The sequence below is a fragment of the Moschus berezovskii genome, chromosome 7 (genome assembly GCF_049115385.1).
Source record: "Moschus berezovskii isolate FMDL1 chromosome 7, NW_MosBer_1.0, whole genome shotgun sequence".
NCBI classification, from domain to species: domain Eukaryota; kingdom Metazoa; phylum Chordata; class Mammalia; order Artiodactyla; family Moschidae; genus Moschus; species Moschus berezovskii.
The window spans coordinates 71,401,105-71,416,499 of NC_142466.1; the positions used below are offsets into that span (position 1 = coordinate 71,401,105).

The 15,395-nt window shown below is 45.3% G+C and overlaps 1 protein-coding gene across 1 annotated transcript in view; it reads left to right on the forward strand.

Annotated features, from left to right (window-relative positions):
• Positions 1 to 13,969, forward strand: part of COL15A1 (collagen type XV alpha 1 chain) — a 105,474-nt gene extending 91,505 nt beyond the window's left edge. Inside the window, exons 34-41 of the mRNA XM_055427133.2 lie at positions 341 to 485; positions 4,829 to 4,893; positions 6,393 to 6,521; positions 6,669 to 6,728; positions 7,490 to 7,549; positions 9,951 to 10,136; positions 11,736 to 11,851; positions 12,823 to 13,969. Of these exons, the coding sequence (XP_055283108.2) occupies positions 341 to 485; positions 4,829 to 4,893; positions 6,393 to 6,521; positions 6,669 to 6,728; positions 7,490 to 7,549; positions 9,951 to 10,136; positions 11,736 to 11,851; positions 12,823 to 13,036 (975 nt within the window). The 3' untranslated portion in view covers positions 13,037 to 13,969. The remainder of the gene's footprint in view (positions 1 to 340; positions 486 to 4,828; positions 4,894 to 6,392; positions 6,522 to 6,668; positions 6,729 to 7,489; positions 7,550 to 9,950; positions 10,137 to 11,735; positions 11,852 to 12,822) is intronic.
• Positions 13,970 to 15,395: the final 1,426 nt, after the last annotated feature.

Consider the following 15,395-nt stretch of genomic DNA (forward strand, 5'->3'; position numbering starts at 1 on the left):
CCAGGATTCTCCTCCAAGCTCAGCTGCCAATTTGCTCTGAGACCTTGGCCAAGCCCTACCCTTCTCTGGGCCTCTGTTTCTCCATCTGTGAAATGCCAAGGCTGAACTAGATGACCTCCGGTGGGCCTTGTAAGCCCAGGGCTTCCTGGGCTTCTCTCCTGTCATTCAACATAACGACTAGGCCACTGCTCTTTAAGTCTTCCACCACCTAGCCTGTGTCCAGGATTGAGGACGAAGATAATAGCGGGAGTTTACTGACTTCTTGCCAATGTCCTGACAAAAAGACCAGACTCTAGTGACTGATGGTGCTTTCTCTCTTCTGTTTCCATGCACCTGACAGGGCCAGAAAGGCGACGCCGTTGTTGGGCCCCAGGGACCCCCAGGTACTCCTGGCCTGCCTGGGCCACCTGGCTTTGGGAGACCTGGTTCCCCTGGGCCCCCAGGACCCCCAGGACCTCCAGGACCTCCAGCTATCCTAGGAGCAGGTCAGTACTATGAGTCACCGCTTCTGGGTTGCATGTCGGAGCCACACCATCTGACAGAGGCTGTGTCCTGGATTGAGCCGTCTTTCTTTTTTGTTTTAAACTGAGATATCATTTGCATGCCAAAAAATTCACTCACTGAAGTGGACAACTGAATGGTTTTTAATATATTCACAAGGTTGTGCAGCCTTCACCTCTCCCTAACTCCAGGACATTTTCATCACCTCAGACAGAAATCCTGTACCAATTAGTAATCACTCCTCTTTTCAAACCTTGATCTTTCCCTGATCTTGGAAACCACTAATCTACTTTCTGTCTGTATGGATTTGCCTATTCTAGACATTTCGTATCAGTGGAATCACACAGTATGTGACCTTTGGCTTCTTTCACTTACCATAATGTTTTCAGTGTTCCTCCATGTGTAGCATGTATCATTTTGCTTATTCATTCAGCAGGTGATGGACATTTGAGTTGTTTCCACTTTTTTAGCTATTTTGTATAGTGCTGCAGGGAACATTTATATACAGGTTTTTGTGTAAACATATGTCTTCAGTTCTCTTGGGTTCATACCTAGGAGTAGAATTGCTGGTCATATATGTGATTGAAGGTGAAGTCACTCAGTCACGTCCGACTCTTTGCGACCCCATGAACTGTAGCCCACCAGGCTCCTCCATCCATGGAATTTTCTAGGCAAGAGTACTGGAGTTGGTTGCCATTTCCTTCTCCAGGGGATCTTCCCAACTCAGGGATTGAACCGGGTCTCCCACATTGCAGGCAGACGCTTTACCATCTGAGCCACTAGGGAACATCAGTATATGTGATTACTCTATATTTAACCCTTGGAGGACCTGCCAAACTGGTTTCGAAAGTGACTATAACATTTTGCATTCCCACTAGCAGTGTACAAAGGTTACAATTTCTCCTTGTTGTCATCATCATTTGTTATTATTATATCTTTTTTATTCTAGCCATCATTCATTCTTATGAAGTAATATCTCATTGTGGTTTTGGTTTGCATTTCCCTAAAGACTGATAATGTTAGACATCTTTTCGTGTGTGGGTGGAAACTTCTTAGCTGCTTTGTCAATGCCTGGGCCTTAAGGGACTTGAGGACCAGCATTGATTCTAACCCTCTATGTAAAAAAAAAATTTACCCCTTGGTACCTCACTTCCTCAAATGAAAAATGTGTGAAATAGAAGACAGTCTCCATTTATTGAATACTTACCAAGTGCCAGGCCATCTGCTAGTCACTCTCCGACATTATTTTATGGATTCCTACAAAGCCTTTCAAGGAAAGTATTCAGTTCAGTTCAGTCGCTCAGTCGTCTCCGACTCTTTGCGACCCCATGAATCACAGCACGCCAGGCCTCCCTGTCCATCACCAACTCCTGGAGTTCACTCAAACTCATGTCCATCGAGTCGGTGATGCCATCCAGCCATCTCATTCTCTGTCGTCCCCATCTCCTCCCACCCCCAATCCTTCCTAGCATCAGACTCTTTTCCAGTGAGTCAACTTGTCGCATGAGGTGGCCAAAGTATTGGAGTTTCAGCTTTAGCATCAGTCCTTCCAGTGAACACCCAGGATTGATCTCCTTTAGAATTAGCATCCCCATTTTATAGGTGAGGGAAGTGAGGCCCAGAGATGTTTAGGAACCTTTCTAAGGTCACATAGCCAGGAAGTGACACCAGATTAGGACCCAAATCAGTACCCAGGTCAGAGTAACTCTGAAGCCTACATTCTTTCCACTATGCCCATGGTGGAAAATAACAGTAGTGGCAGTAACAGCATGAATACCTCAGTTTTTGTTGTTTGGGTCGGCATGAGCCAGGTGTGGTGGAAGCACACCTGGGAAGAGACCTACAATGTCTGGGGCATCTGGGAGAGCTTTACACAGGAAGTGACTTTGGGGCAAGCGACAGAAATGGAACTCAAACTAGTTCAGGTAGCAGGGAAGCTTACTGCATGTGAAGGAGGGGTGAACAATCAGTTTGTGGGAGGGGCAGGCATGCAGTGAGACTTCAGATACAGCCAGAACAGGGATTCAGTTCCTGTGAGGATTCTCTGTCTGTCGCTGTCTGTTGCTAAGCTTCTCTCTGAGCTCAGCTTCATGCTTCTTCACCACAGACCACATCCTCTGCATGGTGGGAAATACCGACAACCTACAGCTTCCACTGTCATCTACAGATCTTGGCCTCCTTTCTCAGTTTTCATTTGAAAAGCCTTGGCATAGGGATGTTCTCGGGACAGATTCTGACTGACCTGTCCTGGGCCAGATGCCCAACCTTGGACCAGTCACCTGTGGCTAGGAGGTGGGATCACATGAGAACATGGCAGCTCCTTGTGGACCTGAATGGTCATAGAGGTGAAGGGGAAGCTCTCAGGAGCAGGTAGGGATGCTGGTCCCATAGGTGCCCATACAACCTTGAGGGATAGAAGGGAATTGCAAGAGGTGGAGGGGCATTGCATGGTGAGTACAGGATGCAGAGACTCTGTTGTCCACAGTAGCCCTAAAGTAGGGGCCCCAGGATTCCTTGCTCCGTTGGAAAGAATTACCCTTCACGCAATATATGATGGTTCACAGTTTACAAAACAGTCCCATATCCATTATCCCATTTCATCTTCACAGCAACCATAGGAGGAAGATGAAATGGATAAGATTATAAAACTCATTTTATGGATGAAGGCAGCAAAGCTCAGAGAGGTTAAGAGACTAACTCAAGGTCACAAATGCTAGGAAGAGGCATGGCTGGGGTCCAAATCCAAGTCCTCAGGCACTCTTCCCACTAGAGACCTTCACCACCTGTGTGTGAATGTTCAGGTCCTGTGTCAGAACTTCAGGCTTGTGTGCACAACCTGAAAAATCTCATGTGGTAGTTTTACTGTGCTGAATTGAGTCGCTTCAGTTGTGTCTGACTTTGCAACCCCATGGACTGTAACCCGCCAGGCTCCCCTGTCCATGGGGATTCGCCAGGCAAGAATACTGGAGTGTAGTGCCACACCCTCCTCCAAGGGATCTTCCCGACCCAGGGATGAACTGAACCTGCATCCCTTACTTCTCCTGCATTGGCAAGCAGGTTCTTTACCACTAACGCCACCTGGGAAGCCCCAAGTTTTACTGGGACTTGTACAAATATCCTTAACCCTGCCAAGAGTTTTGTAGATTTTTGAGGGGAAACAGGAGGTTAGAAAGATGGAGAGCAACAAAATAGCTTTAATGATATTTGTGTTTGCCCATGGGTGGAGGAGCCTGGTAGGCTGCAGTCCATGGGGTTGCGAAGAGTCGGACACGATTGAGCGCCTTCACTTTCACTTTTCTCTTTCATGCATTGGAGAAGGAAATGGCAACCCACTCCAGTGTTCTTGCCTGGAGAATCCCAGGGACGGGGGAGCCTGGTGGGCTGCCGTCTATAGGGTCGCACAGAGTCGGACACGACTGAAGCGACTTGGCAGCAGCAGCAGCAGCAAAGTAAGGGCTATTCATTTCGGAACCATAAACTCCTAGGAATTTCAAGGATGTGCCTCAGAGAGCTATCGTCCCACTAACATTCTAAGTAGAAAATTACGTGTGTGTGTGTATGTGTGTATATGTGTATCTCTATCCTAGGGGAGAGGGCCTTGATCTGGTTTTTAAGGGCACTTTGGCTTTTCAAAAGCTAGGAATCTCTGGGTGGATACTATACAGTTTGCAAAGCACATTCCTAGTTTGTGTTTTTCTCAGTTTTCAACATAGGCTAGTGAAGAAGAAATATCTGTTTATATTTCACTGATGAAGCTGGGGTTCAGAGAACTTGTTACTTCCCCAAGCTCACACAGCTGAGAACCAACAAATCAGGGTCTTCAGTCTTCTGGCTGGAAGGCAAGGGCCCTGTCACTGCCCTACCCTGCCCTCCTGTTGCTTGGCATTGCCCTACCCTGCCCTCTTGTAGCTTGGCACCTTTTCTTTTTTCTGAGTCTTCTTCCTCTGTTCAGTAATTACCTGTTTGTTTCTTGGGACAAGTAAGTTGTGTGAATCAGGGCATTTGGGGATGCAAGGGACAGAAAACTCAACTCAGACTGACTTATACAAACAACAGAAACAAAAGAAATGTATTCACTTACAAAACTGGAACGTCTTAGGCATGACTTCATTCAGGGCTACAGTTAAGAATCTCAGCTCTCCCCTAAGCCAGCCAAATGTGGCTGAGTCATAAGCTGGGCACCGAGCTCCCAAGATTCGGTTACAAGGTGCAACATTTGCAGTGTTGTGAGTAAGGTGGTGAACACTCTCTCGGTAATCGGCTAACATCAGAGGCATTTTGCAGACAGTGTGCTTTTCTGTAACTTCTCTTTCCTTCTTTATCTTAGCTGTGGCCCTTCCAGGCCCACCTGGCCCTCCAGGACAACCAGGGCTTCCCGGATCCAGAAACCTGGTCAGTATTATCATCAGGGAGTCTTTATCCTTCTGCTTTGGATGAGTTTGTTTAGAACTGTGGCTGCAGTATTTAGGGGCTGGCACACCTTCTATGTTGGAGTTGGGCCTCCATGACAACAGAATTGGTATAATTCCACAAACACATTTATTATCTCTTTGGATGACTTAGTAAGTAAAATGATACAGACAACAAAATCATTTATGATTTAGGTTCCACAAGAGCCAATTGTATTCCATCAAAAAACACAAGTACAAGAGTGTCTCTTGTACCTTCATCACCCTGTGGACCGCCTTACTCTGTATGGCACACGGAGACTATTGTGCTGCACAGAAAGAGGAACAAATGCCTCATTAGGATGTCAGGAGTCCTAGCAATGTACATTGGTCTTTGATAGATTTTAGCTGGAAATTTGGGCTGCCAGATGAAAAACTGTCCAACAGTTGATGAAATTTGGTTTCTTTGGGGGATGTCTGGGTCATTTGAATGCACAAAGTCATTATCTTCAAAGCTAGGCAAAAACTAAGTTTTTATAATCTTTCTCAGTTGAAAAGAAAAATAAGAGTTTCCTTGTCTGATATTTCTCTGAGACTTGATACTTCTTGATAGATTTTTCCTGCTTTTATGTCTGTGCCTAGAGAGGACAAGATGATTTTCTAACCTTTGGCAATTGTCTAGACAGAGAAATTATAGACCCTTATTTTCTTCTATGTATTTATTATTGGAACTACTCAGCCAGGCAAAAAAAAAAAATGGTTCAGGACCTAGTTAGAGCCACTCTCTTGTTTATATTTCTTAAACCAAATGGAAACACTTTTGAAACCCTGTAAGGAGCAGCATGAGCTAATATAACACATGTAACAATGTCTGTGCCTCGGTGCAACTCATGCAAATGGAAGCAGCAAAACCTACCCATGATTTCCCAATACCAATGCCCAACAGAGCCAGCTCTGTTGACAGTTTTTCAGTTCAGTTCAGTCGCTCAGTCGTGTCCAACTCTCCGCGACCCCATGAATTACAGCATGCCAGGCCTCCCTGTCCATCACCAACTCCCGGAGTTCACCCAAACTCATGTCCACAGAGTTGGTGATGCCATCCAGCCATCTCATTCTCGGTCGTCCCCTTCTCCTCCCGCCCCCAACCTTTCCCAGCATCAGAGTCTTTTCCAGTGAGTCAACTCGTTGCATGAGGTGGCCAAAGTATTGCAGTTTCAGCTTTAGCATCAGTTTTTAAATGTCTTCAAACTCACAGGATATTATCTTCTTTGTTTAATTTTTTTGTTGTAAATGAGATTTATGTTTCAAGGTAATGTTTTTGTTTGATCAAAAGGAAAGTCCTTTGGTTCTTGATGAAGTTATATATCTCTCTGTGGCACAATAACCTTTTCATTGACTGTGAGGGGATGGCTCATATTTGACTTTACAAAGAGACTGGGCTTTCAAATCGTGCCCTTGCTCTAATGGTAACCACAGTGTTTGGTATTTAAAATTACCTAACAGGTTACAACATTTAGCAACATGGATGACATGTTACAGAAAGCACATTTGGTCATAGAAGGGACATTCATCTACCTGAAGGACAGCACCGAGTTTTTCATTCGGGTCAAAGATGGTTGGAAAAAATTACAGGTAATTCTTAAACTCCTTTTAACAGGCTGCCTGCAGGTACCCTCTAAAAATCACAGTCTACGCCTGTAAATGCCATTTTTCTGATTTGAAAATGCACAAACAGTTTCCAGTTGATGTTTCATTTTCAACATCCTCTTTTCCTTAAAGCTGGGAGAACTGATTCCCATTCCGGACGACAGCCCTCCTCCCCCTGCACTTTCCAGCAATGTGAGTCCTCTCCCCGCCTTACTTCTAGCTCCTTCATTCATCAGCACTGACTGAATCCCCTTGGCATCCAGTATCAAGCTCTCTGACTCCAGACAGCCAGCCCTGCAGGGTTCACTATCTGGCAGAAGCCCAGAAATTACCAAGTGCCAAAAGAACGTTCTCACACTGGATGGCAGGGGCAGGGCGGGGGCGGGTAGGGGTGGGAGGGTGGAGCTGGACCCAGAGGCTGGAGACCTGCCATTCCCGTGAAACAGCTGAATCCTCTTGGGCAAGGGACTCGCCTTCTCTTGGCATCAGTTTGTTGATCTGTGAAAACATGGTTGGCATAAGCAATCTAGAAGAACCCTTTAATATTTGATGCTGAGACTTCCTTACCTGATTAGAACATTAACAACTTGCATTGTCCACTGTTTTAACCTTACACCTACCCTTTCAGGTAGGTACTATCTTCCCACTTTGCACGTGAGGAACCTGAGGCTCTGAAGAGATGCCTTGCTCTGTGAAGTGAATGAGTTGTTCGTAAAACATGGGAATTCTGCTTTTTGGTTCAGTGCTCTTTCTAAAAGTCTTGAGAATATTGCTCCCTTTCTGAGGATCATTTTTCGTTCATGCATAAAATTCTTCGGTTAAGTGTGGTCCAAAGACCATGTGAACTGTTTAAGACAGCTTTTTAAGAAACAGTGCACTTGTACCTTAATGTATGGTAAAGAACAGAGTGAATGCATGTTCAGGACTGTTTGTTTTCTTTTTTTACCGAACAGCCTCATCAGCCTCAACTTTCACTGACATCTTTTTCAAATGTCAATTACGACAGACCTGCGGTAAGTACGACTCATGAGTTTACAGATGCCGAAAGTGTGTCTACCATGTGCCGGGCCCCATGCTTGGTATGCAGTGTGTTTAGATAATTGCCGGAACCTCAATTGCAGGAAGTACAACAAGACCTGTGACTCTTGTCCCTGTTGAGTCTGCTCCACCGTCTCTACAGACCAGCCTCTGCAAAGGTCTTTCCTCCTGCCTCCTCTCCACCCCACCCCAGGACACAGACATAGTTTACATCTGCAAAGCTTGCACACAGCTTGGGGTTGCCATGGCACTGATCCTGGCCCCAACTCTATGTGATCTTACAGCTGCAGGGCCCAGTACTACCTGGCTCAATTCAGAGTCTTGGGAGAGGCAGTCCACATGGCTCCGACTCCCTCCCAGCCAAATCGAGAGCAGCCAAGAGAATGAAATTGAATGGCCTAAGGCAACTCTTTAGCAAGTATTGTGGGGACACTCTTCAGAGCACAAGGCATGAACTTGGCAGGCACCGGGAGCGCATTTCCTGTAGTGCTGCCCTCTGCCCAGCAGGAGATCCTATGGGGCATGGCGAGTCTGCAGTACCTGTAGGATTCCTGAGTGGAGACCCCCAGAAGGAAGCAGCGTCGGAAGGTCTGCAACCCTGCAGTGGGTCTAGTCTGGAAATGCAGACTTGGGAGTCTTCAGTAAAGCCATGGCTGTTGTGTTGGGGATGGAAGGATTTCTAAAAGAGAATCTATATGGTGAGGAGAGACTGGATTGTGAGGAGCAAAAATAAAATTTTCTGACTGGAGAAATATGAGAAGGAAACTGAGAAGCTCTTGCCAGAGAGGAAAGAATGCCAAGCAAGGTAGAAGCCAACAGTGTCAAATGCTGCCAGGAGGCCCATGGAAAGAGCTAAAAGGTGTTGTTCAAATTGAGAAACTAGGGAAGAGCATTTCCGTAGCATGGAGGGACGCCAACAAGATTCTAGGTGGTGGCAGAGTAGGTGGGGGGTAAGGAAACAGAGAAGCAAGAATAGGTAAACCTTCAAAGCTTAGCTATACGGGGAGACATAAGGGCAGTAGCTACAAAAAGTTTTTAAACAGTGTATTATAAATTCTGAAGCAATACCTATCCATTTTAGAAAGTCTAGACAATGAATAAGAAGAATGGAGAAGAAAATAATCACTTATAATTTTACAAAACTATAAGTATCCACAAAATAACTATTTTAGCATTTGATTGTTGAAATGTCATTGTCTTCATAAAAATGATAGCTATTCATTGTAGAAATGTTCCAGCAGTTAAAGATAAAGAAACATGAGAACACGAAAGCCCCCAATCCCACATTCAGAAGCAGCCACGGTTCCAGACCTTTTTCTGCATCTCCTTAAAGAGGGAGAAGTGGTAGTGATGGGGCTAGAGGTGTGGCAGGGAATCCCCCTCTCACCACTGCCCCTTTCCTAGGTGTCCCCTAGGAAAGCTCGTTCTATCGAGGCCTCTTGTGCCTGCCCTTGGGTGTAGTCCCCAGAAGCACAGTGTCTGGAAGGTGATGAGACCACAGGGCCTCTTCCCTCATGTGGCGCGGTGTTCAGAAATATAAGAAGAGGAAGACAGGTTTAAGATATTTTTCTTCCCTGGGGACTTGGGCCCAGGTCCTGCACCAGCTCTGTGCTTCCCCAGCTCTATGCTAATGAAATAAAAGTTACTTCTGACATGAAGTTGAGGAGGGGGATGACTGCTCCTTGATTATGAAATGTGATTCAGCGGCTACAGCAGAAAGGGCTGGGAAAGAAGGGCTGGGTTTGGGGAGAGAAGGTGTGGAGGAATAAGATTATGGAATGGCTTTTATTTAGGCTACTGGCCAAGGTGTCAGGAATGTGAGGCTAGAATTATTATATGATCCCTGGTTTCTAAGACTCTATCCCAACAGTCTTCATAATAAATGTCACGACCTTCTACTTTCAAGGCCTTTTTCCTCTGGTCCCCCAGGATCAGCCCCAGACCTACTCAGGAGGTGGAAGAAAGGGCAGGAAGCAGATAGTTTGATGCACCTCTGAGATCTAGGACCAAAGCCAGCTTAAAAACCTCCTAGAAACTCAATGAAGGGCAGACCCAGAGGTCTCCAACAGAAGGCTGAATTCAGATCTCTTAAGTGCTTTAGTTTGCTTTTCTCGTACATTTCATAAGAAATGTCTACTAGTTAGAGCCGTTCAGATTGCTGAACCAGACTGCTTTGGGAAACCTGGGCTCTCCTTCACTGGAAATGGTCACACCTGGGCTGGGAACCAGTGTCAGGTAGAGGTTGAATAAGGTGACCTCTAGCGTGCCTTCCATTGCAGCAAGTCTGGGATCTTATTAGGAACATGTGATGGTTATGGGAGTTGGAGTTTGCTATCAGTTCTCCAGTTGCACTGTCTTTTCTTTCACTTTTTGCAGCTACACTTGGTTGCTCTGAACACTCCATTTTCTGGGGACATTCGAGCTGATTTCCAGTGCTTCCAGCAGGCCAGGGCTGCAGGACTGTTGTCCACCTACCGAGCATTCTTATCCTCCCATTTGCAAGATCTCTCCACAGTTGTAAGAAAAGCAGAGAGATACAGCCTTCCCATAGTGAACCTCAAGGTAAAACTAAATATGGTTCCTGTTGTCTCCTGGATGTACTGTTCTCTACAAGGACTAAAGGCAGTTGCCACTCCTAACACCTTCAGAAGTGTGCTATTTCGAGGCCCTGATTAGTTGTGTGACTTCGGGTGGGTTACCTTTCCCCTCTGGGCCTCAGTTCCCTTATATTTGCAATAGCCCTTCCTGCTTAGATGGTTTGTGACCCTTGGAGCAAACAGGAAGGATAGTAATAACCTCTCTTATTCATATAGCTTTTTCTGTTTGTTTACAAAGCACTTCATATCTGTTCTAATAGATACTTCCATTAAAAATGGGAGTTATTCTTTTATCAGTTTTTTAGGAAACCAAGGCTTACAGGGAGAAACAGTTCACTCAAAGTAACTATAAACCGGAATTGGTTTGTTTGATCCCCATGTCCAGGGCTCTTGTTTCCACCCAAGGGTGCCTGCTGTAGAGAACTGCTTGAGTGGCACCAGAGCCACCCTGTCCTGCACCCTGGTTTGCTACCCTCAGGCATTTCTGTGCCCTTGTTCACTGGCAAGGCAGGGCCTCACTGCATCCTTCAATTACACAACGGAAATAGCCTACTCCTTTAAGGCTACAGAAGAGCAGCTCTATTGCTGCTCACACATATCCGGGGTCCTGATTCCTAACCAGATCTTAAAGGTACTTTGAGACCCTTTGGTCCCTGTGATCCCAGTACTCCAACCTGGAAGCTTGAGCCTGGCAAGTTCATCCTTACCCCACACACAGCACTTCCTATCACCTCTTCCAAGGGTTTGTTCTACCATTTCACCCACTCAGATTGTTTGTTTTCTTAGAAAACAAATAACTGAAGGAAAAGGAGTAAGAGATTCATCTCCACATCACCCACTTGTACTGTGCTTAGTCGTTTAGTCATGTCCAACTCTTTGTGACCCCATGGACTGTAGCCTAGCAGGCTCCTCTGTCCATAGGGATTCTGCAGGCCAGAATACTGGAGTGGGTTGCCATGCCCAACCCAGAGACTGAACCCAGGTCTCCCACATTGCAGGCAGATTCTTTACCATCTAAGACACCAAGGAAGCCTCACCCATTTGTATATTAGCACAAATTTGAAGCTCAGTATATAATTATAAAGGCTTCCTTGGTAGTTCAGATGGTAAAGTATCTGCCTGCAATGCAGGAGACCTGGGTTTGATCCCCTAGTCAGGAAGATCCCTGGAGAAGGGAATGGCAACCCACTTCAGTATTCTTGCCTGGAGAATTCCATGAACTGACTGTGGAGTCGCAAAGAGTCAGACATGCCTGAGCTACTGACACTTTCACTTTCATATAATTATACAGTGTTTAAAATAGCAATAATAAAATAAAGACCTAAAACACACTTTTGATGGGGAAGAGACATTATGCACATATAGTAAAAGAAATTACCTCAAGAAATAAGACCATAAAGCTGAAAGGGTTCCAAGGATAGATCATGAAATCAAAGTATTTCCCAAGTTCTCACTCTGCCCGGGATATGGGATTAGAGTTGGGGGCTTCCGAGCTTTGAAGAATGGATAAATACTTGCAAGCTATTTGTATAATGATTCTAATGTAGCATTTTTGTCTCCACAGGGCCAAGTACTTTTTAATAATTGGGACTCAATTTTTTCTGGCCATGGAGGTCAGTTCAATACACACGTTCCAATATATTCCTTTGATGGCCGAGATGTAATGGCAGATCCTTCCTGGTAAGTAGAGGTTGAAGCCTTTGAAGTATATCATATGATAGACAACTTTAGGAAACAGTCTAACAATGGGATGCCCTTATCAGCTACTCCTCTGAGATGTTGCTGGATAAAACCCCAGTGAGGCAGCCAGAGGCCCTGGAGAGAGCCTGGCCTTGAAGTTAGGAGACTCAGGTCCAGTAACTTTATATGGGACCTTGGGTAAGGCACTTTCACTATTTGAGCTTCAGTTGCGTCACTTGTCAAATGGGCAGAATAATCATATTCATACCATAATAATGCTGTGAGAATAAAAATGTAAGTGTGAGAATATCTAGTATACAGTAGGCACTTAATTAGTGGTAAGTAATGCTATTGTTGGTGATTCTTTAACCCTCTCCTCTGAGTTGCATTCTAATTCTTTGAAAATTATGTATGCTTTTAAGAATACAACAACTCAGTAAGTCTTTCCTCATTGTCTACTGTATGCCAGGCCTGGAAGGCACAGTAATAAACCTACACAGCTCCTCCCTTTTCAAAGCTTATAGTCTGTGAGAAGACAGACACAGACTAGCTACCATTCTAGACATGATACTGTCATTGGACAATGAAGAAACAGATAAGATGGTAGAAGCACAGAGGAAATAATCATCATTCCTTAGCAGTGAGAAGAAGGAAGGCTTCCTGTAAGATGGGGCATTTAATGGACTTTGAAAGATGACAAGGAATCGCTGAAAATGGAAGTGAGGCCATTCCTGACTAAGGGGACTCATGTAGAGAGTATGATTTCGGAGCATGTCGAAACTGGATATGGTCGGAATGCAGTGTGTTCAGAAAGTTGGAAACAGTGATAAAGACAGAGAAGTGATGTGCGGTCAGACCCTGGAGAGTTCAGGAGTTTGACTTAACTCACTAGACTTAGGCGGATTTCCTCGCCAAGATATGCCACAAAGAAGGGTCATTTCAAAAAGTAACACAACAAACTTCCTTTGTAGGCCCCAGAAGGTCGTTTGGCATGGCTCTAGCACCCACGGAGTCCGTCTTGTGGATCAATACTGTGAAGCGTGGAGAACCGCCGACATGGCAGTCATGGGCTTGGCCTCCCCGCTGAACACGGGGAAGATTCTGGACCAGAAAGCATACAGCTGTGCTAACAGGCTAATTGTGCTGTGTATCGAAAACAGTTTCATGACAGATGCGAGGAAGTAACAACCTTCCCATGCTTCTTAAGAGTTTTCCAACTTTTTTATGTGAAGAGTTGACACTGAAATCTAAAATGTTTAAGTGTTGTAAATATTAGGTTTTTATTACACATTCGTCACAACAGCAACCAAAGAAAACATACCTCAATACACTCAAAACTGAAGACATAAAGGACTCAGATCAAAGACAAAATCTGATCCATCTATTGGTGCTAGATTCTGCAGGAAACCCCATGCAGTGTAAAGACATCCCAACACGGTTAAGAGCAAGTTAAAAAAAAGAGCAGGTTAAAAACAAAGGCCTTGGCATTCTGCCCACTGCATCCTTCAGAAAGTGATTTCCTCCTTTTAACCATTGTTAAGTATAAGATGTCCTTCATGTTTTCTTACAAAGTCAGTGTTTAGAAATATTACCCCTTTCTAAGTTATGTGCAGACCAAACACTTTGTTCTTTAATATAAATCCATTGTTTGCAACTGCTGTTTATATAGACAGAACTGCTCAAAATGATCTTATTTGTATTTTCTGATATTACCAGACTTTAATGTTTTCTCCCTAAAATATTATTGCCATCATACTTTAGGAGTTTTATATTTTTACACAATCATATTTCAGTATGGCATCTGTTTACATGAATGACTTGCTGGAAAAGTTTAAGTTCCCAATGATCTGAAACTAGAGAAGAAATACCACAAAATTACTTCCTTTCCCTTGGTGGCCCTTTTCCCCATCCCCACCCTGATTTTATGACTTCCATTTGGCAATTCTTGAATTATAACTCCTTTTGAACAAACAGGTTCACGAGGATAAATTTTCTGAGACACATATATCTTCATGCTGTATACTTTGGTTCTTTTTTTTCCATGTAATAAGTGAACATAAAAACATCTTTTCCAGGCGCTTTCTTCTGTTTGACTTTTTCCCCTCGGTTCCTTTATTTCTCATCACTGATGTGGAAGTGGCCCTCAGGCAGGATTGCTAACCCTGTCACTGCCACTTGTGTGTCCCTTCAGGAGATGATCAGAAAACAGGAAGATTTTCCCATCATCCTCTTCTGCTCCTGTGTGTTGTCTTCCACTCGGTGAGGGCAGCATGGGGCACGCAGAAGAGTCCCAGTGTGACAAACAGGATCAACTGTATCTCAACACATGATTTGCGCAGATCTGCCTTTTTCTCTCAAGGAGGTTGAGATCAAATAAGTAATGTCAGCTCTCAGTTCCTAAATATCAGACTTACATAAGTCCCATTTATCTTTCCCAATAACCTGCAAGGTAAGTATTTTTTATCTCTGCTTTACAAATGAAAACAAAATTAAAAAGTTGAGGCTCAGGAAGTCACTTATTCCAGGTCACAAGGCTGCTGAGTGGTGGGGCTGATTTCACACCCAGGGTCTGTCTCACTCCAGTGCCCAGGATCGTTTCAAGGAGCAACTGCACAAGGCTGCCTTTTTGCTCCCTCTCAGTTCCTAGGCTGTGACTCTCTGGCTCTTGGCTTGATGCTACAGAAGAAATAGAATCGCCAGGCAAGTAGCATGCCAGGATATTTCCTCCCATTCAGACAGGCTGGTCCAGAAACTCAGCAAAGTGAATCCAACCTAATTTTCCGTGAGGTAGGAAGGAAGTGGAGGACAAAAAAAAAAAAAAAAAGCAGACAGCCCAGGACCTCCACTTAGGGGCTTCCTACATGGCCATCTCATGCGACGAGTTGACTCACTGGAAAAGACTCTGATGCTGGGAAAGGTTGGGGGCGGGAGGAGAAGGGGACGACCGAGAATGAGATGGCTGGATGGCATCACCGACTCTGTGACATGAGTTTGAGTGAACTCCGGGAGTTGGTGATGGACAGGGAGGCCTGGCGTGCTGTGATTCATGGGGCCGCGGAGAGTCGGACACGACTGAGCGACTGAACTGAACATGAAAGAGTGGCGGGAATCTGAGTCATGGGCTAAAGACACATATAGGTTGGAAAGACCCAGAGGTGGACTGTTGAGGACTCACACACCCACCCAGTGACTGGGGCGGGTGGTGGGGTGCCTGGCGTGCACAGGGGCTGCAGGAGGAGGGAAGTGGGAGGTGCTGAGGTCACGAAGTGAAGGTGCTGTCCCATCCATTTTAGCCAGAGCCCGCCGAGGTCCTGGGCCACAGGAGGGACAGGTGGGCTGACCCCAAGAAGGAGGTTGACATTCGTGCCCTGGCTCCTCAGTCCGCTTTGTGCACTGAAGGAGGGTATGACCAACTGTCCTTCCAGCAGAGGCCTTGAATGAACCCCAGCCCTGGTTAGACTCAGAGTGACAGTCAAAAGCCTGGGTCTAGTATTCAAGGCCCTTCACTGAACCTCAGGTCTCCTGTCATTTGCCAAAGGCCACC